General features: G+C 38.1%; 1 protein-coding gene across 1 annotated transcript in view; it reads left to right on the top strand.

The window, feature by feature from the left end:
• The window catches only part of LOC140485656 (uncharacterized), a 122723-nt gene extending 102573 nt beyond the window's left edge, over positions 1-20150 (top strand). The window contains exons 23-26 of the mRNA XM_072584033.1: positions 8098-8232; positions 15287-15367; positions 16456-16578; positions 17867-20150. Coding sequence (XP_072440134.1) covers positions 8098-8232; positions 15287-15367; positions 16456-16578 — 339 coding nt within the window. The 3' untranslated portion in view covers positions 17867-20150. The remainder of the gene's footprint in view (positions 1-8097; positions 8233-15286; positions 15368-16455; positions 16579-17866) is intronic.
• The last annotated feature ends 5151 nt before the right edge of the window (positions 20151-25301 follow it).

Genomic DNA, 25301 nt, shown 5'->3' with positions numbered 1-25301 from the left:
GGGTCTGGGTGGGTTACTTGGTTATTGGGTGGGGAATGGATCTGGGCCAGTGTGGACTTGTTGGGCTAAAGGGCCTGTTTCCACACTGTAGGGATTCTATGATTCTTTTTATTTTATTGCATAGAAATACATTTAGTTTCCTTGGGATGTGGGATGTGGTCCCATTGGGATATGGTTGGGAAGTTCTGTTGGGCTGCACTGGTTCTTCAGAGGTTTGATCAGTATCTTATAAGGGAGTAACCTTCCACTTGCCCCTTTAAAAGAGGATGATGGGTAGTGGCTATGACTAAAGGTGGCGAATTCCTAAGCTAGGACCCCTGGCTTTTGCTCCACAGTCAAAGACCCAGGATTGCATTTTGCTAGCCAAATACACTAAACCTGCATCGTGTGAAGAACTGAGATCAGGAGGAATTTATTCAACCAGAGGGTAGTGAATGTATGGAACTCATTTCTGTAGAGGGCTGTGAAGGCTGAAGTGTTAAGAATGTTTTTTAATGCAATGCTTGATGATATGGCTTTGTTTAGCAAAGGAAAATGATGATTAAATCCACAGCCACCAGCCATTTTAAATCACTATAGTTCTTACCAGACCATACAGGTACTCCCTCATTAGAGTGAAACACAACTGGTCATGGTTTAACCTGAGGGCCACCATGCCTCAGGCAAGGAGAGAGATTGAAAAGGAGAGCCCTTCATGGTAACCTCATCTGGTAAAGGAATTACACTCAAGCTGTTGATGTTACACTGGATCAGAGAGCGGCCATCTGAGTTAACCAGCCTCCTCATTAAATTTGTTAGTATTATGAAAATAGAAAAGTTTTCAGATTTATTTATCCAGTAGATGAAATGATCTTTCTGCATTGAACAGTACTGAGATTCATATTTCACTATGTCAATTGTGTCTTGATCTCTGCAGCTTGATTAAAGTTTTGATATTTCCATTGATTGACATGTCATCCATCTCTTTAGCCTTTGAAGCAGGAGTGGTTTAGTTGACATAGCTTGGCATTGGAATTTCCTTATGAATATTTGGCTGAGCTCCAAACACAATTAATTGATTCAGCACTGCAGGAATCAATAACACAGATGTCAAGAGGACTATGATTTTAGTTTAGATTAACAGTTTTATAAACTCCTAGGAGGGTTCTTTTTCCTGTGAAGCTTGAATGACTGTTATTTTGATATTTTTTGTAAAAATCTCAGGTTCCCCTGTGTTATTATAAGACTCGTGAGTCCTATCTGTTGTGGAAACTGCATGAGTGAGCATGGGGGAATATGGATTGGACATTGAAGAAATATGAAGGGAATGGGTGATTTGGCAGTGCCGGTGTTGGACTGGGGTGTACAAAGTTAAAAATCACACAACACCAGGTTATAGTCCAACAGGTTTATTTGGAAGCACTAGCTTTTGGAGCGCTGCTCCTTCATCAGGTGGTTGTGGAGTATAAGATCGTAAGACATAGAATTTATAGCATAAGTTTACAGTGTAATGTAACTGAAATTATATATTAAAAAAGTCCTTGATTTTTTTTGTTAAGTCTCTCAGCTTTTAGAATGGGCATGTTGGTTTTAGTTCTTTCATATGTAAATCCCAGAACTTTTTTAAAATTACATTATCGAGTGAACTTTAACAATAGGTGCCGAGCCGGCCCAGATCATGCATTGAGGGTGTGGGGTGCCTGTGTGAGGTTGTCTATGCCCCAATGTTCAGACTGATTCTAATCTAAAAAGGGGATTTACAGAATCTTACATGGATTCATACAGTTTTTGAGCAAAATAAAATGTAATTCTGCAAGTACAAATTCACCGCACAAACGTGTGTGTGTGTGTGTGTGTGTGTGTGTGTGTGCGCGCGCGCGCACGCAGGGTGGGTATGAGTGTCTGTGAGAGAGTGTGGGTATGCGTGTGAGTGTAAAGGGGTATAAGTCTTTGAGAGGGAGTGTATGAGCGTATGCGAGAGGGTTTGCGTGAATGTGTGTGTATGATTGTGTCTGTAGCGCAGTGGGGTCACCTGTAGGGTATCATGAACTCAAGGTCCCGGTTGAGGCCATTCCCATGGGTACCAAACTTGGCTATCAGTCTCTGCTTGGCCTCTTTGTGTTGTTGCCTGTCCTGAAGTCTTGGAGGATGGTCACCCAAAGGTCCGAGGCCAAATGTCCCAGACTGCTGAAGTGTGGGACCATGAAGGGAATGGAGGATGCAATGGGGGTGGGGGAATATGGAGAATAAGGAGCTGTGGAGGAGGAGATGGATGGGTTGGGGTAAAGGATGACGGGCTTATAGAGGACAGGTATGGGAGAGAATGTGAGGAGTAGGAACTTACAATCAGGTATAAAATTGGAAAGGATTCTAAGCTGCCAGTCTTGGTAACCTATGTTCTGAACGTGGGTCTGCATCAGAGGTAGCAGTGTCCTCGCGCATCTGTCCCGAGAATACCTTTGGTTGGGCTCTGCTGACAGGGGAGTTAGATTGTAACTTTGGCAAAGCTCCTGAATCATGAATCCTACCCCAAAGGGGAAAGTCCAGCTTTGGGAGCTGAGGTGGTGGCCAGTGCACTCAGTGAATGGTGATGTCCCCAGGTTGAATGTAGACCTCAACAATACGGTCAAAGCCAAGATGAACATCCATCCATTGATTGACAAACTCAGGTGGCATCAGCTGTTTTTTTCATAACTGAGATCTTACCACTGGGATCATGAGCCACAGAATTTCAATGATGGCATCTCATGCTGCGACTTTGATCACCAAGCTGTGTATTTGATGACATCACTGGTAAACTGAATTACAGAGTGAAATTGCTTCAACTTAACTTCTTTGACTGACTTTCTAAATGTGCTTTTAATAAGAAGAGTTCTGTGCCTTAGGTGAGTTTGTGATCTCCATTTTAATTATATTGTATTAGATCTAATCAGCTTGCCATTTCAAGAAATTTCATTAATGAGGTTGGAAGATTATGAAATCTAAAATGCATTCCCCGAGAAGTTAATTCAGTCTGGTCTGCAATACAAACAGAGCAAAGGGACCAATTTCTGAACTGTATCATGGTCATAGGGCTCAGGCGTGCTCAACATTAGGCCTCGGGAAGCTTGTTAGCAGAAGACAGGAATGGTAACAGCTCTGGTAAACCTCAAAGGATTATTGGGTAGTGACTATGAGGTGAGTTAAGTGACTGGGAGAGGGAGAAATGGGGCACTGGCTGTATTCGGAACAGTCCAGTTTTACAAACAAACTTGAAACATTTTTATATTAAATATATTTAATATCTGTTTCAGAGAACATCCTGGACATCTAGTTTTTGCTATTAGTAACATGTTTGATCACAGAGTTCTAGCTTTAGTAAGGGCACATGGTTGCTGCCATCTTGGGAGTTATGGCAATTATTTTGCAACTGAAAAGTTGATGAAATGCCTGCAAATTTCTAGGTCATTAAAATCCCCAGCGTCCTCAGAACCTTCAGCATTATATATTATGTCGCATTGCAAGGTCAAGAAGGAGCTGATACAGCTTGATAGCTAGTTTGTCTATTCATGTGTACATGTGACTCAATCACTTCCCAAGAGAGAAATCATGTGATTGTTATCACGATGATTCATATACACAATCTCCATTTATAGGTGCCTTTTCATTTGAATTAACAGTTTGACTGAAACACATTTTAAAAGATTCATGATTAGGGATAAGGCAGAACTTAATTGCTACCATGTTGTTTTCTGGAAAAGTTAAATTTAATCAATCCAATTCTTGCTTCAAAATATCAAACCGTATTTTAAAAATGTTATTTTGACTCCCTAAAGTTAATGATTTGAATTTCATTAATTAAACTAACAGAGAAGTTGAATCTTTTCCAGATTATTTTAGCCTTTTAGTTGTAATCAAAATGCCAAATGGATATAATTTTCTGGATCACTGTGACCCTCAAGTAATTTCCTTCAGAAAGCGTAAGGCAGGAAGAGCACAAATTTAACATGTATTGATCCTCACTACAGATAATTACAACAAAATGGTTTCAGATCACAGTGCAGTACAGCTCAGTGAAAGAAATGCAGGGGTAAACTCTTTGTGATTTGTAACAGAGAACAAAAGAAAAGTGAATTTAATGTTTCTCTTAAAAGGTTTATTTTTGCCATCTTATTATTGTGTGATTTAATTCAAACTTTGAAGTTAGACAATTTTCAGTGTATATGTAAATATGTATACTTTGTTGGAAAAGTTAAAAGGAGCAAGTGAGCTTTAAAGTGTGTGGTACACAGAAAGCAAGTGGATCGAGGTGGAGCCCCTGCTGGTTTTATCAACAGGACCTTGTGTGCATCAATATTCCTGAAGTCCCACCAGAAACCCTGGCCAGCAGCTGGGATTAGGAATATTGTAGTGGGAAGCCAGAGGTTGGGGAGCAGGGATAGCTTGCCCTTAAAGACAATGGGAGAAGTGGTCTTGAGGTGACAGTGAGATGGTGGGGGCAATGGGCAAGATCAGGAGAGGGGGTGAATAGCCAGGGCTTAGAGTTTCGGTGAAATTAATGGGGAGATTAGCGCGGTAATACCTCAAGGGCTTCCTTTGGGAGTCTTTGGATAAGTAGTCCTATATCTCCTGACCCACAAAGAGTTGTAACGGAAGCAATTTGTGAAGACTTACCATGCTGTCTTCATAGCCTATGGCTCCTCTGACATTGGCCTGATGCCAGAACAGCACAGGACTCTCCAACTACAAATAAACACAATATCATGGTAAAAATAATGATGCAGTTAAGCTAGGACTTGTGGAACACCAACTTCTCCTTGCTTTCCAGAAGCCCTGCAGGCATCACATGCTCCAGGAACCTCAGTAAGGGCCTTAGTCTGTTATAGAGATTATACAATGCAGTGTAGCAGGTTGGAATCAGAGGTAGAAATTTTAAAATGTTGACTCCGTCCATTCACAGTTCTCACAGGAAGAATTTAAATCCTGGCTAAAATTTGTGAAATGCCCTTTTTAGAGAAATAGAACAACTTCTTTGTCATTTTTTTGCCTTGAAATCTTGAAAATTGCGTGGATCACTTTGAAGACTGAGAAACAGGAGTTTCATGAAGGCTAGGTTCTCCTCACCAGCACCAATATTCTAACACAGGCAACCACTGAATAATCCAAGCTGATGGTGGAATTTAATAGAGTCCTTCAGAATCCTGGAGGGTTCTGATAGAGAAGTTATTGCCATGAGCAGGGAGTAGTTGGTTATCCACCAAGCTCTGATTTAAAGCGGACAATATTAACTACGGAACCAGGAGCGACATGAATTTTTAAAATTTTGTATAGAAAATCCTTATGATTTGGAAACATTGTCAGGAAAAGAATGGAAACAGATTTAATAACTTCCATATTAAAATTGGGTGAAGGGGGATATTTAACAGGGCTGTCGCAAAAGGACTGGATACTGGGACAAACCAGAAAGTCTTCGAAGAGCTTGCATAAACATGCGATCTTAACAAATGCCTGTTTTTTGGCCTTGACAAGTTCCTCATCAGGAGATCAATCTGAAAGAACAGGGTTGGCTTCCAGTCAGGTGGGAAAGGCTCTGGAGTAAGCGTTAGGCCAGAGAGGTCCTGTTGAGGACCCCAGAAACAGGGTGGCTATCCATCCCTCTCTCTACCATTGAGCCTGGAAGTGGACAGCTGGGAGTCATGGTTTAGGTCTTTAAAATGTTAACCTCTGAGTCAATCTCAACTCACCCATTTTGGAGCATTAATACTCACCTCTATGTGTCGATGACTGCTCAATGAACAGGCCATAAATATGAATGAAGTGAAAAGCATTCTTCCTCTTCTGCACTGGAATGACTGAACATAGGTTTAAATACAATAATGCATACTGAAAATGAATATGTAGCTGCCAATTCTAACATTGCAATCCCTAATGATTTCAAGATAATATTTTTTAAATTATAACTTAATGCTATTTGATTGAATAATTTTACAATTTAACCATTAACAGTAGGAAGTTTGCTTTCATTGTTTTAAGATAAGACTTCTTATCTGGTTTTGAAATGGTAACAAATTTGAATTGTGTTTTTATACTATTCACTCAGCAGTCATGATGGCAATGAACTGTACTTTATATCATGGAATTTCAAAAGAAAAATTTAATGTGAATGATTTCTTAATAAATCTTTTCTATGTTCGAAAGACTTCCTTAAAATGTTTTCTTTTGTGGGGCAGTCTTAAACCAGAGGTTGTAAATATAACCGGCCGGATTTGCTGATGGTCAGGTATTTACTTTGGTAGAGAGTTGGGAGTTGTGAGAGTTGGGAACCTTATGATTTTCAATCCTAGCAGAATCTGAAGGATTTGTCTAGAAAACTGAAGATTCCACGAGCAATTCCCTAGCTGCTTGGAACCCTCAAAGTCGCCATTCAGATTGGAGGGTTTGGATTGTTGTGCTGCGGTCAAATAAATAGTTAATCAGAAAAGCTGTTAAGTACCTAGTCAAAGTCCTGAGTAGTTATTAAACTGAAATACGTCATTTTGTAAACAAAAAGAAGCGAAGGGGCAAGCTGTGCGTGATTGCCATTCGCCTGAAAATCTGGCCCAAAGAGTCACCAAAAATTCCAACAGGTCATTCAGGAGGAAACTGGTGATTAGAATGTGGAATTCGCCACCACTGGAAGTAGTTAATATGAATAGGATAGATGGACATAAAAGCAGGCTAGATATGCAAGTGATGGAGAATGAAAAATAAAGTTTGATCAAGCTTGCTGGAGAGGGATAGGAAAAGGCTCAGGTGGAGCATAAACACTAATTGGCCTATTTCTGTACTTGAATCCCTTTACAACTCTATGTAAAAGTATATAACTCAGATCATGTGGGGATGGTGATAGTTTAGGTGTGATGTCGCTGGACTAGTAACCCAGAACCATGTTCTAGGTACATGGGTTTGAATCCCACCATGGCAAATGTTGAAATTTGAATCTGGGATAAATGTCTGGTCTAATGTCAGTCATGGGTGGCACAGTGGTTAGCACTGCTGCCTCACAGCACCAGGAACCTGGGTTTGATTCCTCGGGTGACTGTCTGTATGGAGTTTGCATGTTCTCCCCATGTTTGTCTGGGTTTCTTCCAGGTGTTCTGGATTTCCCCCACAGATGTGCAGGTCAGGTGTATTGGCCATGCTAAGTTGCCCATTGTGTTCAGGGATGTGCAGGCTAGGTGGATTAGCCATGGGAAATGCAAGGTGACACATATAGGGTGGGGTATTGGGGTGGTGGGGGTAGGCATGTCTGAGTGGGATGCTGTTTGTGTGGACTTGACGGGCTGATTGATCTGCTTCCACACTGTAGAGATTCACCATTGATTGTCATTAAAATCCCATCTGGTTCGTTAAAGGAAGGAAACATTCTACCCTAACCTGGTCTGGCCTACATGTGACTCCAGACCCACAGCAATATAGTTGACTCTTAACTGCCCTCTGGATGATTAGCAATAGGCAATAAATGCTGGCCCAGCCAATGACTCCCCTGTTCAATGAATAAATATTTAAAAATGACTAGTCATACTAGCCCCATCATTGCACTGTTAATTATGTTAAGTATACTTTCCATTGGGTACTATTTCAGTCAAATTAAGTGATGGATATTCAAAACTTCAGTCACACACAGCTGTCTTATAAATTTTTAATGAAAGCAAATTATCCCAATTTGAAAAGAACAGTTTTCAGAAACGATTTGGTTCCTGAATTGATTGTTTCAGTGTTGTTAATTATTCAGCTGTTAAAATTCTCACTATTGTTCCAGGAAAACTGAGTGCCCATAAAGGTTTTCAGGATCTCAATACAAGAAATAAAAATCTAAGCAAACAGAAAAATCCCTTATTTGTAAAGTCCCAGCAATGAGTGTTTTTAAATGTCATATATTTCTTCAGGGCTGGACTCTTCAAAACCATGTTAACCTTCTTAGTCAGCATCTTATGCTCGTAACAAATCCTGTACCAATGAAGGTTAGTATGAGTCAAGCCTAAAGTGTCCACATCCATTAGTAACGATAAGTATAGTTCTAAATGTTGAATATACTAAGCGCATTATTCTATTTAGTCTTAATTGTAACTTGTTGGCATCTTATTTATTCTTTTCCAGTTCCTTGCTGTTTTTGATTATAATCCATTACAAGACAGTCCCAATATTCATCCCAGCCATGAACTGGCTTTTAAAGAGGGAGATATAATTTGTTTGTATGGAAAACAAAGAAAAGATGGCTTCTGTGAAGCAGAGGTAAGCAGCTTATTTTGCTTTGTTCTTGCATTCAGAGGAGATGATGACATAAAAGTAATGTCACTGGCATAATAATTCAGAGACACAGAGTAATACTTTGGGGGTATGTGTTCAAATCCCAGCACAACTGCTAGTAGAATCTGAATTCATTTAACAAAAATGTAATCTGGAATAAAAAGCTTTCATACTATGGGGGCACCTCAATTCTGTCTCCAGTAACAGATTATTATGAAAGAACAACACCCAAGCATGAGTTAATTTATTGTCACATTATACTGTATTTAAATTTCTTGATTTATAATTGATAATACAGTGATAAAATCCTCCCTCCGATCATCACCATTTATCTCTCTACACCGTTAACTTTCATCTGTTGATATTCTGTGATGTCTTCATTACCTGGTTTTAAGCCTGTCAAGTTTTCTGGTATATAAATTCCTTGGAACAGAAACTGGCTTTGGTTCATGACCAAATGTTAAGTGTCATTTTGATTGACTGACATCATTATAGTGATGGATGCCATTATGATCCTTAAAACATGATTTAGTCTCATCTGTAGGCAGTAAAATAAACAATTGTGAAGCCATAATTGGACCTGGTTTCACTCACTTTCCAGGAGAAAGTTTTTGGCAAGTGTTGCATTGCTTTGTTTAAAAAGTACTCTACCCTATGCTCTGCAGTTGCCTTAACAAGATAAGTGAAAATAACAAGGATTTATCACGCCAATGGACTAATCCCTAAGAAAACTAGCTGATGTTAATCGCAATGAGTACAGAATGTATATATTGTCTTTAATCCATTATTTCACAGGATATGAACATTTATTGCCCAACCCCCTAATTGACGTTGAACACCACCACCTTAACTCTGTAGTGCACTTGGTGTAGGCAGTGTAAGGAAGGAAATGCCAGAATTTTTTTTTGGCAGCACTGGAGTAACAGCTAAATAGTTCCAAGACAAAATGGTGTAAAATTCGTCATTGTTTGGGATTAGCTATTATGGTGATAAAATAAAAAAGACAAAATACTTTTCTAAGAACTAAGAGTAGGTTAGATGTTGACTAGTGTTGAAGGATACACCAGTTAAAATATGATTGTAATTATTTCAATTGTATTTAAATGATAGCCCATTCTGCTGGATTGGGCTAACATATTGACAATCATAATTACATCAAATTGGTGTACAACTGCCATTCATTGAGTACTCCCTTGACTTGTTACATTTTTCAAAGTATATCATCCAGATTTATCAGGATTAAATTCCATCTGCCAATGATCTTTCCATCTGGCCAATCTGTTTATATGCTCCTGTAACCTAAGACCTTTTTACTCACCTGATCAATCTTCATGTCATCTGCAAGCTTACTTATTCCATCACCTCCCACACTCTCAACTGCATTGTTTATATATCTCATGAGCAATGATGGAACTAGCACCGACCATGTGGAAGAAGGCTTTTGACAAAGAGAATACTGTGTAACATTAAAATGCATCGGATTGGGGTAGTGTATTGATTTGGATAGAAAATTGGTCAGCTGATAGGAAACAGAGTATGAATAAATAGGTCTTTTTCTGAAGGCAGGCAGTGACCAGTGGGATACCACAAAGATTGGTACTAGAATCTCAGTTATTCATAATATACATTAATAATTTATGTGGGGGAAACTAAAGGTAATACCTCAAAATTTGCAGATGACACAAAGCTGGGTGGAGGGGTGAACCTTGAGGAGGATGCAGAGATATTGCAGTGTGATTTGGACAGGTTGAGTGAGTGGGCAAATGCCTTGCAGATGCAGTATAATGTGGATAAATGTGAGGTTATCCAGTTTGGTAGCAAAAATAGGACAGCAGATTATTATTTGGTTGTAAATTGTGAGAGGTGAATGTTCAATGAGACCTGGAAGTACTCATTACCTAGTTGCCGAAAGTTAGTATGCAGGTGCAGCAGGCAGTAAAGAAGGCAAGCTGTATTTTGGCCTTCATAGTAAGAAGATTCAAATACAGGAACAAGCATGGCTTGCTGCAATTATATTGGAGATTGGTGAGGCCACATCTCGAATATTGTGTGCAGTTTCGGTCTCTTTATCTGAAGAAGGATGTTCTTACTATAGAGGCAGTGTAGCAAAAATTAACCAGTTTGATTCCTGGGATGGCAGGATTGACATGTGATGAGAGATTAAATTGGTTAAGAATGTATTACTGGAGTTTAGAAGAGGGGTTGAATCTCATAGTCCTATTAGAATTTAATAGGTTCCTAACATGTTAGATGCAGGAAGGATGTACTGATGGTGGGGAAGTCCAGAACTCACGATCATAGTTTAAAGATAAGGTTTAAATACATTAGGACTGAGATGGGAAATTTCTTTACCCAGAGTGTGCTGAGCCTGTGGAATTCACTACCACAGAGAAAAAATGTGTTTTCAAGAAGGAAGTCAGTACAGCTCATCTGGCACGTGAATTGCTGTTGTTCACCACTACCTTGTTCTGCTGGCCTTGCAGAAATGCTCACCTGCTGTGAAAGAATTCAAAAATATTATTTTAACATTCGGGTTTCTGAGTCTGATTCTTCCTGCCCCTCCTATCCCCCACACCACCACTGTCCAAAGTTCATTTATAACATCCGTACAAATAACATTTCTGGAATAGTCTATTAATTTTTCTGAAATTACTAGTTTTCTGTTATATACTAAACAAGTGTCCGAGTCGACACAAATTAATGACCTAATGCGAATTATGAGCCGTATGGAGCAGAAAGATGCTGAGTGTTCACACAGATTTATCAAATATATGTTGTTAACATGGTTTCTGTTAAGTAACCAGAATTTCCATAGCAACACTTTGGAAACCTGCCATGATAACAGTGTTGCTATGGAAATCATGACTAGTTGATAAAAGTGTACTAAAAAGCCGCACATAAGAAATGGTATAAAATATCTTTAATGTCCACTTTTCAAGAATCTTGTCATATTCCTCATTATAACTGGAGAAAAAATAAATAGTTGTAGATAAATTTTCCTCATCTGTCTAGCAATGATCAATCTGCAACATCATGGTTTAAATATTCCTTATTTAGTCTTTGTATTGAAGTTATAATTTATTTTCTTGGAACATATTTACAAAATCAATATTAGTAGTGAACTGAAGAACTTTTCACAAATATTTTCATAATGCTTATACACATATTCAGGGGAAGATTCCTTGTCACTGTAGCTTTAAAATCTAATCCACCATCAAATTACAGTCAATTCAATAATCCAAACTCCCACATTACCTTTGCAATATCTTATCAATGCTCAGAAGTAACTCCATTCCTTTTTCAGGTATAAATTACCAGTGTATTTTCAACTATTTAAACCATCACACATGCAATAATAAATAATATACTGAAACAGTTTTTTACAGTCTAATTGCAGCATCTTAAATTATGAAGTGCATTTCCCACTTTGCATCATTAAATTATGGGTAGCAGAATGCAATATCTATCTTTCAACCTTTTCTGTTGGTACAAAAATCTATTTCCTGTTGCCCTTTTAAAAAAACAATGCCAGACATCATGGATGAAATATACAGTGTACTCATAATAGGCCAACAGGATCTGGTAAAAGATAAGTGCAGTTAGTCAAATGCACCAAGTCCCCTTACTTCAGCAAAGCAATCCAGATTTCTAATACTTTCTAAGTGTTCCACTGAAAATACATGTTGCAATTACCATAATGGACAATTCACCATTTTTGTTTAAGTATGTAATTTATTTGGCTAGTGGATAAACTTAATGAAAGATTTAACTCTATGCCCACAATGATGTTGTCAGTTCAACTTTTCTTGGTGTTAAGCATTAAATTACCCTCAGTCCTATAGTTTTTTTTCAAAGTTATGGTTCATTCAGTTTTCCTGGTGTTCCTGGAGACCTTCCAGTTCTTTTGTGCAATGTGTCACCATATTGAAAAGCCTCTTTACAAATTCAGTCTTTTCTTTGGAAAGATCATTAAGCAGTAGGTTTGACACAGACTACTTTCCTTCTGGGAATTTGGCTGATAGTCCACTTAAAGATGGCATTAAACATTTTAAAATTCCTGAACATACAAAGATGGCCTTGTGTTGTATGCAAGTTTTAGGGCTGTAAATTATACTATGGTCCATTATGTTAAGAAACTGTTAAAACTCCCCTCCCTTTGCCCTGAAGATACTGAGTGTTAACATTACCATATAATGTGTTATCTGTAAAATGTCAGCTTTTTTTCATTTTCATTTTAATTGCCTTGTAACATTAGAACTGAATCACAAACTGCACAGCTCCATCAGTCAATCTTTGTTAATAGAAATAAATAGAAATGTTCTGTGAATTAAACTTACCACCCAGTCAGATAAATTATACAATTATTGGTTAGAACTATTTTAATATGAATGCAGATCCTTTTAGGTCTAACTCTTAAAGCCATCTCCTAACCTGCACAAAATAACTTGAGCGACCAGGATTTCTGTGAAGGCTATCCCCATTTGTTGTGGTGAATATATTTGGCTTTATGATAAATTACTTTTGCCTGAATTAAATTTCAAAATGAGTAGACTGGGTTTAGTAAGAACCCGTAGCTTCCTATTGAATGTCAATAATTTTTAATCTGTATTTTTGTGACCATCTCCTGGTAGTGGTTCCAATTGCAGGTTGACTCTGGGACTGAAATATTGCAGCTAGATAAGAACATGTCAAAATTAATGATGACAAGTTGACATTGCGATGAGACACAAAAAATCCAGCAATTTGTGGCAAATGACAACTCATAATGTGTTTCTTCCTTGCCACAAGTTGTTGGATGAATTACATCTTAATAAAAACTTGTGTATTAAGCTACCCTACAATGTATGGGCCATTGTGTAACACTTTCCTATAACTTCTGGTTGCATTGAACATGCAGAATTGAATGTGGCCCAACTGCCAGGATTGTAATGATACACAATCCTGACCCTGACCGCTCCACGCAGCTGACTAACCCTGACTAAGTCCCTGGACTGAGTTCCTATTCCATCTTGGACTGTGTGACTCTATGACTGTAGTGGAGCTCCCTGACTGATAACAGTCCCTCTTGACTTGACTGAAGATTACTCCCATTAGACACTGAGATATGGCCATTCAGTTGAAGCACTTTTCATATCTTTGCCATGTAAGCTACTGGCACACGCTGCAGGAGTGATATTGATGTAACGTGTGACCATAAAATAACATGTCCAACTGACTGATCATTGCTGGCAAAAATGACAAGCAGCCTGGTTATATGTGTGCACTACAAAGCAAAGCAAGGCAGGAGTACTGTGAGTATTTTAAGTTCGGCATGGCGGCAACAAAGTGCAAAAAGGTAAGGCAGAGATGCTGTGAGCATTCAAGAAGGTCCAAAGTGACTGACAGCAAGGAGTCCTGAACTGCACCCCAGTCCAATCCATGAGCTGCGTGCTTGTCCTTGTGTGCAAAGTGGCCTGGCAGCAGCATTGTAATGCGAGATTTTGGTGTGCTGCAAAGTGCAATAATGAAGTGGAGTATTCTGTGGGAGTTGGGGGTGATGATGTGTTGAGCCTAGTGCTTATCCGAGACCAGTCTCTATGGGTTGGGGTTGGGGTTGGGGAGTAGGGAGGTCATTACCAATGATGCTTGCCTGGAGCTTTTGGGGACTGCTGGCTAAAGGAGAGGCTTGATGGAGCAAGCATTGAGCTGAAGCTGCCAAATATCAACTCTGACTTTCATGTCAAGAATTTTCGCTGTCTACTTTTATCTCCACCAAATAGGGGAATAGGAAGCTGGATATTAAAAAGGTGAGAATAGCTAATAACGAGATGTTAATGCGAGCAAAACAGTCCCTTGCTATTCACTATTGAGATTCTTATATTATTAGTGAAATCCTGATGGAACATTGTGCATGTAATTTTTTTTCTTGCCATCAGGAATCCAATGTTTCTAATTTTGCTCTAGTTTTCTAACTGACTCATCATTGCCCATATCACTTAGGGTTGGAAATAAAAATCACCGCATTTGTTTCATTCACTCTGTATTTTCCAAACTTTCTTGCCACTGCCTACATTGTTCACACACTGGGAAATTCAGAGAAATTTAATTATGAGATGGAACAAAACATGCAATCCATTATTAAAATCTGAACCAATGCTGTAGTAATTTTAATTCCTGCTTTTATCACCTTGCTAACCACTTACAAGTAAGAAGCATTACTTGCAAAGTGAATAACCAAAAATGCAAACCGTTTGCAAAACGTTTTTGAAATTGCCGTGAAATTGTTTGATTCCAGGGTGAATTAAAGTTTGTTCACTGAGTCCTACCCTGTGCCAGGGGTTTGGAGCTTCAGTGATTGAGTCATCCTGAACTGCTATACACTAGGCTTTGGGTACGTCGATTCTCCTGCTCCTCGGATGCTGCCTGACTGGCTGTGCTTTTCCAGCACCACACTCTTGGCTCTAACCTCCAGCATCTGCAGTACTCACTTTCATCTTTGAATATATTTTGACAACTGGCATGCATGCTGCTGACACAAAACCCTGCTGTCTAAAAGTCTGGCTGAAAACATGATAGACTAAGTTATTACAATTCATTCATGCTAGTTTGACCTGCAGCTCTCTCTGCTAGCATGACTTTATTCTTGGGTTTATTATTATCTGTGATTCTTAATTGGATTCCTAATTTCCAACTAACTTCAAATTTTCCATAAAATAAAAGCTAGCGGAAGACTGTCCATTTGGAAATGAGAAAGTGGACATTATTTGCTTTGGAGAAGTGAGTTGTTATTTCTGGGCAGCTAAGGAAACTGTATGCCTGAATGCTTGAATTTTCTGTATTTTGGAGTTTAATTTCAATTTACCGACTCAGAATATGACTTTTGTCGAGTAAATTGCTGCTTCTTATCCCAGGGATTCATTCAAAGCCCTAATATATTTTCCTGAGAATCTAAATTTCTGTAAGTTGTCAACTTGTAAATTTCTTTGTGTGGGAGAGAGGGCACATGATTTATTATTAGTTGTAAAATGTTTCCTGAATGTTGAAGGTACTGTTTTCACAGGTTAATGGAAGGCGAGGTCTAGTACCAACAAGCTTTCTTGGTGCCAGCATTGAATTGCCAAAAACATTGAAACACAGAGCAGTAAGTAATGTTACATTCTCTATATATGTGGTCATATAATTTTTATTGAGTACAAAAAAAGCTGACTGCTTAATTTTCTGTAGTTCTATTATTTTGTGTTCTTGGTATTATTAGAATTTTTTAAGATGGGATACAGTGTGAGAAAATGTAAGGTCATGCACTTTGGTAAGAAGAATAGAGGCATGGACTATTTTCTAAATGGAGAGAAAATTCAGAAATCTGAAGTGCAAAGGGACTTGGGAGTCCTTGTCCAGGATTCTCAAAGGTAAACTTGCAGGTTGAGTTGGTAGTTAGGAAGGTAAATACAATATTGGCGTTTATTTTGAAAGGATTAGAATATAAAAGCAAGGATGGACTTCTGAGGTTTTATAAGGCTTTTGTCAGACCACATTTAGAGTATTGTGAGCAATTTTGGGCCCCAATTTTGGGAAGAATGTATTGCCTCTGGAGAGAGTCCAGAGGAGGTTAATGAGAATGATCCCAGGAATGAAAGGCTCAACGTCTGAAGAACGTTTGAGGACTCTGGGTCTATACTTGGTGGAGTTTAGAAGGATGAGGGGGATTCTAATTGAAACTTGTAGAATACTGAATGACCTGGACAGTGTGGATGTTGGGAAGATATTTGCATTAGCAGGAGAGACTCGGACCCAAGGGCACAGCCTTAGAATAAAGCGATGACCCTTTAGAATGGAGTTGAAGAGAAACTTCTTCAGCCAGAGAGTGGTGAATCTATAGAATTCATTGCCATAGAAGGCTGTGGAGGCCAGGTCATTGAGTATATTTAAGGCTGAGATAGATTCTTGAGTATCAGGGGATCAAAAGTTATGGGTACAAAGTGGGAGAATGAGGTTGAGAAACTTATCAGCCATGATTGAATGGTGGAGCAGACTCAGTGGATCGAATGGCCTCCTCCTGTGTCTCATAAAGTGGGACGAACTCGTGATCTTGTCTCGGCAATAGTCTGCTGGATCACCCACCCACAGATTGGACAATCTGTTTGGATATGCATTAAAATCAGTGGTGTGTTAGTTAGTCAGCTTTTCGCGCAAATTTCCATCTGATTTTAATTAATAACGATGTTATTTCAGTCTCAGTCAAGGTCAGTAAGTTCACCTCCAGGGCATCATGGGATACCTGCGATTCCTAGCTCCTTAGAAGACATCCACAAACAAAAGCTGAATGACCGGCAACGGTTATTCAGAAGAACATGAGTAAGTTTGATAAAGTTACACTTCTCATTTGCCATTTTGTTGAAGAGTGTTAAAATGTCAGATTTTGCACTTTTAAAAAAAACTGCTCTTTTCTTTTCCTGTCAATACAATCTTTATTTCTCTTTGCTACTTTTCTTTCTGTACCTCATTTGACAGGAATTCACCTATTTTAATTTACACTTCCTTCTCTGCACTGATAATTTGTTTTTGAATGCTTTGTGGGGTGTGGGCATCACTGGCACAGCTGGTATTGGCTATCCATCATAAGTGGCCCTCGAATTCGAATTGCTTGTCTAAAATGGCTCATTGCTGTGGGTCCGGAGTCACATGTAAACCAGACTAGGTAAGGATGACAGATTTCCATCAAAGGATTAGAGTGAACCAGATTTTTATTTTTGTTTCGGACAATCAATGACGATTTCATATCCATCATTACTAAAAATAGTTCTCAATTCCAGTTTTTATAAGTTTAACAAATTCTACCAATTTCCATGGCAGAATTTGAGTCCATGTTGCAGGGAACTAGCCTGGCCCCACTCATTGCTAGTCTAGTGACAATGCCATTCTGCAATCATGCTGTCCTGTACCACATAGTTATTCAGATGATTGTTTAAGGACATGCACAGTTGCTTCACTCAATCCCAGGTACCCTGTTGCCCTCACTGCAATGTTATTAGTCCACACACTTTTGACAAATTAACAGGCAAAAGATGCATTTAAAAAATTGAACATGCACAGTGTCATTCAGTATCCTGATACAACAAAATCTAGGCCATAATGAAATGTACATCATTTGGGCCACCCAAGTAATTGTTACAAGGACAAAAGATAGATGGCTTACGACTATACCTGCATGATTTCATCATTCTTATAATGCACAGTGTTGTAATGGAACCTTTGGAACATATTCTGTAATTCTGAATAAAATGACCTGAAGTGTTTCACAGTCAAATTAAAATTTACACCTACTGAATCCCTGTAGATGTATTGTAATGTTTAAATTAACTCAACAAATAGTTTTGTATTTGCAAAAACAACTTCATGATTTTTTAAGCTTTATCTCATCATGTAACCTAACCAATCAAACATTTATGAAACTAGCCCCATACTTTACATGGATTTAGAATTTAGTTGCTCTGAAAGACAAGTTAATTCAGTTTGTGTTATGAAACCCATAAAAGGTGTTGAGCTCGATATATGCAGAAATTCATGGTTGGATGTGAAGTTATTGCATGTTATACCATTGTTATTACATCACATTTACTTTTTGTTCTGAAAATCTTTACAGGTATGAAGCTTAAAAGATTGCCATTATTATCTGAAGATCTAAATGTGCACTGCTATATTTGTCAAATTGAATTATCTGGTAAATCTGCTGTCTCTGCTGAATGAACTCTTCTTCACTTACATTCGGTGCTAAATCCCAACAAAACCATAGCCTTGTATCTTTGCCTTTAGTTTATTACCATGTAAATCTATTTAATTTTTATACTACCACCCCCTTATTTCTTGTTTGTGCTCCTGGCCAAAGTTGTGTATCTTTACACTTGGCCTTTTATATCCTTATGCACTTTTGATCTTTTTAAGTACAAAAGAAAGTGCTGACTTAGTCACATGACTTCGGTGACAAATCCACATCAATGTTCTTCACAGAAATGTACTACAATGCTACTGTCCTGCTGCAAACATATGAAAAGCAACACTCAAAGCTCAACATAAATTTTCCTTATTTACGCATTCTAAAACAAAACATGTATAAAAATTTGGCTTATCTTTTTGCATATTACATCATCCAACCCATTTGTGCTGATGATCAATGCCTTGGACAAATAACAAACAGAAGGACCTCTGTTGTATAAATGAAACTATTATCCCTACACGTATGTTGTATGCAACAAACCTGTATGTGTGCGGAAAGTGCAGAATCAGTGTACTGTGCAGTTCTCCTGGTGGCATGTGTGCATGTTTTGGTCAACAGCCCTTTAATTTTAAAAGGAGATTTATTAAGCACAGTTGTCATGAAGCAAATTTGTTTAACATTTCACTTCTTTTGAAGTGTGTCTCAGGATCCAATTCAGGAGGCAATAGTGCTTACTCCCTGTTTGTTCTTTATTTGTATATTATATGTACAGTAGAAGACAACTTGTTTGCACTCTTCATTGTCTATTGCACCTGAACAAACAACAAGTACTTTTAATTTTTTTTAAAAAAGAAATAATACTGCACTAACAACTTTGAGGTATTTTAAAAAATGAAAGTTTTCTTCCTAAAGTTGTTCTTGCAAGAAAATCCCTTACAAAACAATTGATAATTTGTCACTAAAAAGGAGTAATTTATTGGTTGGTGCTGTAGTGTCAGTTCTGGTATTTGGTTAAAAGGAAACCTCTGCAGTAATGACAGCTCTTCCTGAAAATTCCTAAAAGAATGACTTAATAAGTTTATAAATTCTCTGATACCCACAGTAAAATGTGCAAATTATTAGACTTTGGAATTTAATGATATTCAATATCATCCCAAATTCCTTAGTTTATTTAGGTTCCTATGATGGTAATTGCAAACTGTATTACGTTATTAACAGAAATACATTGGTTGTACAAAATGTTACAAAACTAACATATTTCCCATTAAACCACATAAGTGAAACATGATGAATGTCAATGCAAAATTTATACTCTGTCCTATTTAATCAGTAATGAAATAGATGGAAACAATTTAATTTAATAACATATTTTGCCAGTAATGTTGAGCTTTTACTGACTGGCAAAGAATTTGGATAATCCAAAATCAGTAATTTTCTTTGCATGCAACATAGTGATTCTGCTCAAATGAGGAAATGGATGAAATGCAGTGTTCCTTTTGCAATTGCTTTTCTCCAAACCCTTATAATGTTTGTTAATAGAAAACTTCAGTGCATGATTTGTTGATCGTACTGTGGCCTTGTGACAAACAGCAAATCTAAACTTTAATCCATTTAGATAAAACCAGCGGATGTGGAATAATCTCCACACCATTACCTTTTTCATTTCCAGTATGGCAAAAAAGATATGTATATAATATGTATGTATATGCGTATATACACACACATATTTATAAATAAATATGGGAATGTACATGTGTGTGTATATATATTGTACACAACACAACAGATTTTCTTTTTGTTTCAACGTGTTATAAATCCTTCAGTGCCTTATAGAGGCAGAGAAGAATTAAAATTGTAATACTAGGTTTCTGCACAAGCCATGTTTGAATTTTGTCTGTCCAAGCCAAACACTTACAAGGCTGTATTATTGTTTCTTAGTATGACTTGGTCTTGAGAATTTTCCTTAGTGCACAAGGGCCTTGCAAAACAAATGGAATAGAGTTTAGATGTGTTTTATTAAGGTAGAAGCATAAGAAAAATGTCGGCAGATTTCTAATGTACAGAATACTGAATTAATGTATTGTAGTCACCGCTGTTTCTTAAATGGTTGTACATCACACATTTATAAATTGTTTATTAAATAACACTAAAGATTACTTAAAATCCTGTTGATTTACTTGTTAATAAAATTGTAAGGTTATTTTTGTAAGCTAGTAACATGTAAATGATTTCTATACATTTGTATATTGTATAATGTATGCATTTTGTATTAAAATAAACATATAAAGTTCTTCTGGAAACTCATTCTTTTTCTGATTTAGTATTGGAAATAAAGATTGTATTTCTTTCTAGTGCCTCCAATGCTCCTAAGGAAATGGAAGTTAACACAGATGTTTTTAAATATAAAAGTAAAATATATGTACATAGGTGTGACTAAATTTAGCCTTTTCTGAGGAGTCAGTGCCTCAGTTCGACGCAACTGCGATGTTTTCAGATAATCTTAATCAAGTTATTGCTGTTTGCATGTGTATAGAACACTCTTTGGTACCATGAGGTCCATCACATTCAAAAACTGAAAAGGTGATGAACATTATAAATGTCACAATCATCTGGGATCAGCATTGAGGTGTATGGGTGTAACATAGAAAATTAACTTGTACCTGAACTGTTCTTTAGTAGATCTGTATTGGATGCTAACATTCACACCAAATGTGGTTTAAAAAAAATGAGTTACATGGCAGAATGATTGAATGATAGCCATAAAATAGAAAACTATTATTGACAATCAAATTGACAAGTGGGAAGAATCGTCCATCAGGGAATCATGCTGGAACTACCATTAACAGAAATTATTTGGTCTCGGAAGTCAAAGACCTGATGTGAAAATTTGCCAATGATACAAAATTGGTCATTGTAGCTAATACTGAAAGGCATAACTGTTGAATAAATGATAATTAAATGAAGTGTAAAATGATAGGCAAAATAATAGGAAAACCCATTCCTTGGGAGATAAGACTGGAAATTATGTAAGAGTGTGAGAATCAGAACATAGGTGAATAAAAGAGAACCAAAGGTTGGTAAGGCTGAAGTAGTGCTAAGTACAGGAGTTTATTTCTAAAGAAGTAGAATATAACAGTAGTTTGACAGTGCAATGTTGCCACTCGCAGAAGGGTTGACAGCCAGACCACACTAATTTAAAATAATTGCCATTAAATGCCTGCAGTCAAGACATCTACCCCCTTAAGGAGTGTGGTATGACCTCCAAAGTTGCCAGTCAATCACAGCTATTACAGTAGTGCCACCAGCAGTAATGGTCACTGTTGGTATTACAGTAGGCTCAGACCAGTAAAGATTGAGGAGGCTTCAAAGTGAGCCAACAACAGGGGTGTGGGTCAGTCACGAGGGCAGGGGGATGGGGTTTATTGTTATTGGAGGGGTGCGGGAGAAGCTCTTGTTGCCAGGAAGGGTTCTCTGTGAACTACAGCATGCTTAATTATAGGGACCTCCCCAGGTCACCATAAAAGTGGCCAGGAAACACTAGGAATCAGCCCTGACATCTATCCAAATTTTAGCTACCAAACCACTTCAACCATAGGAATCTGTCTCATTTCCACTACTACATAAGTACAAAAATATTCATCCAGCTTTAATAATCAGAATGGAGTAAAATGTTTATTCTGGTTGAGATATGAAGATTCCAGTCATTCAACAACCTGCCAGGATGGGAGAAATGAGGATCTTTTCAGGTGAGTGAAGTATGGCATTTATAATGGCTGTCCTCATCTTCTTATTCCTTGTGGTACACTTATGACACATTCCAAATAGAGTTTTAGCAAACTACTTAAGTGTTCTTTTAATCCTCCAATTTATTTTGTATGGTTGCCATACAGTTACAAAATTAGAAGGGTATATTTGATATTTTTCCAATTACTTTGAGTGGTCATGGACCGTGAGTGGACAGTGAGAGCCTTTTTCCTTGGATGGTGAAGGCTGACATGAGGGGTCATAGCTTTATATTAAGGGGCGATAGATTTAGAACAGATATCAGGGGTAGTTTCATACTCAGAGTGGTAGAGGCATGGAACGGCCTGCTGCAACAGTAGTAGTCTCATTGACGTTAAGAGATTTAAATGGGCATTGGACATACATATGGATAATAATGGAATGGTGTAGATTAGATGGGCATCAGATTAATTTTACAGGTCAGCACATCGAGGGGTGAAGAGCGCTGTAACATTCTATGTTCTATGTACGTTTACAGTGTCATGTTTTGAAAAACAAACATCACGACTCAAGACAGCAAAGCATAATAATAACTATAATGGAGAGTAATTTACACAACACCGACATTTTAAGAACCATACATTTCTCTCTCACAAAGTGAAGAATGTGAAATACTGTACTAACTACTGTAATACCGCTGTGTCAGTCCAGTGATGAGCACTGCTGCCTCATAGTGCCAGGGACCCAGCTGACTATCTGTGTGGAGTTTGCACATTCTCCCCGTGTCTGCGTCGGTTTTCTCTGGGTGCTCCAGTTTTCTCCCACAGTTCAAAGATGTGCAGGTTAGGTGGATTAGCCATGCTCAATTACCAATAGTGTCCAGGGATTTGCAGGTTCGGTGGATTAGGCATGGTAAATGAAGGGTTACGGGGCGGGGGCGAGGATGGGGGGTTGAGTCTGTGTGTGATGTTCTTCAGCGAGTCAGTGTGGACCTTTTGGGCCGAAAAGCCTGTTTCCACACTACAGGGACCCTATTCTACTCTAACTTGGTGACTGGGAACATATCAGCTCTGAAATAGTTACATCAAATACTTGGTGTTAAGCAGAACTGCCATTTCCAATAGAATCTTAATAAGAATAAATATATTTGCTCGCCTACGTATTCTCAAAATAGGAAGGACTGAATCACCAAGGATTCATAGTTTAGGTTTAGTTATAATGGTTATGAAACAAAACAATTTTTTTTAAGAACTAAGGTGGTTTGATGTAATCTAACATTGGGAGGATAGAATTTTTTTTCCAGTTAAGCTATGATTGTAGTTATTCCAACTGTGTTAAAGTGATCCCTGGCTCAGCTCGATTGGGTAAACATAATGGCAATCATAATTTCATCAAACTGGCTGTGCAGACCATGTTGGGTTAAGCATTAAATAGTTGATGACCTTGTTCATTTGGTGTTCTAAATCTTTGAGGAAATATTCTGAATTAACGTCACAGTCTGTTTTTTGTTTTGTGTCACTTAAAGGATCTGTTCCAACTATGGATTTTGACAACATTTTGTTAGTGGGAGTTTTGTTATTTGTTCGTGGAATGTGGGTATAGCTGGCTAGGCCAGTATTTATTGCTCACCTGTAATTACCCTTGAGATGGTGGTTGTGAGTTGACTTCTTGAACTGCTGCAATCATGGAGATATAGTCACATCCAGTATTTTAACCCAGAGACAGCGATTGAACAGTGATGTAGTTCTAAGTGGTGCTGGGTAACACTACTTTTCATCATTTATATAAATGATTTGGATGTGAACATAGGAATTGTAGTTAGTATGTTTACAGATGACACCAAAATTGGAAGTGTATTGGACAGCGAAGAAGGTTACCTCCGAGTACAATGGGATCTAGATCAAATGGGCCAATGGGCTGAAGAGTGGCAGACAGAGTTTAAATAGATGTGAGGTGCTGCATTTTGGAATAGCAAATCAGAGCAGGACTTACACATTTAATGGTAAGGTCCTGGTGAGTGTTGCTGAACAAAGAAATCTTGGAGTGCAGGTTCATAGTTCCTTGAAAGGAGAGTTGCAGGTATAGGATAGTGAAGAAGGCATTTGGTATGCATTCCTTTATTGGTCAGAGCATTGAGTATAGGAGTTGGGAGGCCGTGTTGTGGCTGTACAGGACATTAGTTAGGCCACTTTTGGCATATTGTATGCAATTCTGGTCTCCTTCCTATTGGAAGAATGTTGTGAAACTTGAAAGGGTTCAGAAAAGATTTGCAAGGATGTTGCCAGGATTGGAGGATTTGAGCTATAAGGAGGTTGTATAGGCTGGGGCTGTTTTCCCTGGAGTGTCAGAGGCTAAGGGGTGACCTTATAGAGGTTTATAAAATCATGAGGGCGTGGATAGGATAAATAGACAAGATCTTTTCGCTGGGGTGGGAGAGTGCAGAACCAGAGAGTATAGATTTAGGGCGAGAGGGAAAAGATATAAAAGAAACCTAAGGGGCAACCTTTTCACACAGAGGGTGGTGTGTGTATGGAATGAGCTGCCAGAGGAAGTGGTGGAGAATGGTACAATTACAGCATTCAAAAGACATCTGGATGGGTATATGAATACAAAAGGTTTAGAGGGATATGGGCCAAGTGCTGGCAACCGGGACTAGATTAGGTTAGGATATCTGGTCAGCATGGACAAGTTGGACTGAAGGGCTATGTTTCCATGCTGTACATCTCCATAACTCCAAGTCAGGATGATAAGTGGCTTGCAGAGAAACTTGCAGGTGGTGATGTTGCCATCTGCTGCTCTTGTCCTTCTCGTTGGTATAGATTGCAGATTTGGAAAGCGCTATTGAGGAAATCTTGGTGACATGCCACAGCACATCTTATTAATGGTACACACCACTGCCACTGTGCCTTGATCTGCTTGTATATCTCCCTAAATACTTTACCCTGTGTTGTCTTCCATTTATTAACCCTCCACCATTTGTAAAAAGAAGACATCCAATTTTTACAATGTTCACTTATCATTTATGTGATTGGACTAAATGAAGAAGTTTTATTTTAAATGAATTTAACCAACTAAACTCTGAGTGCTCTGTAATGAAGTAACCAATCAATATAAGATACTTGTATGAATTAATTATCTTTGGTGTTGTTTAATGTTAAGGATACATAGCGTTTGACAGTATATGTCAACCACACTATATCACCTGTGGCACATCAAGTTCACTTATAATGTGGATTATAAAACAATTACCTTTGTTGTCATGAGGTGAAGAAAATATCTTCATAAAGGTATGGAATAATATGGGGGAAAAGGCGGGTGAGTTGAGCTGACGTGCACATCAGCCATGATCTGTTCGGAGAATAGACTTGGACTGTAAAGTAAACCCTGCTCATTTTAAAATAGGAGCAGGAGTATCTTGAGTATTCAGTATCTTGAGTCTGTTCCATTATTTGAGATGCTCATTGGTAATTTACTGCAATGCTAGTATCCTGCACGATCCCCTTTCTCTTAATGTCATTTGATTCCAAAATGCTATTGATCTCTGGTCATTGTATATTATCAGTGACTGAGCTTCCACAGTCCACCAATGAGAATTCCAAAGATTCATTACCTCTGAGTGAAGAAAGTCCATGTCTTCTCC

This window comes from Chiloscyllium punctatum, chromosome 14, assembly GCF_047496795.1.
Source record: "Chiloscyllium punctatum isolate Juve2018m chromosome 14, sChiPun1.3, whole genome shotgun sequence".
Classification (NCBI taxonomy): Eukaryota; Metazoa; Chordata; class Chondrichthyes; order Orectolobiformes; family Hemiscylliidae; genus Chiloscyllium; species Chiloscyllium punctatum.
The sequence above is the reverse complement of the archived record's forward strand: the minus strand, read 5'-3'. Positions and strand labels throughout refer to the sequence as shown.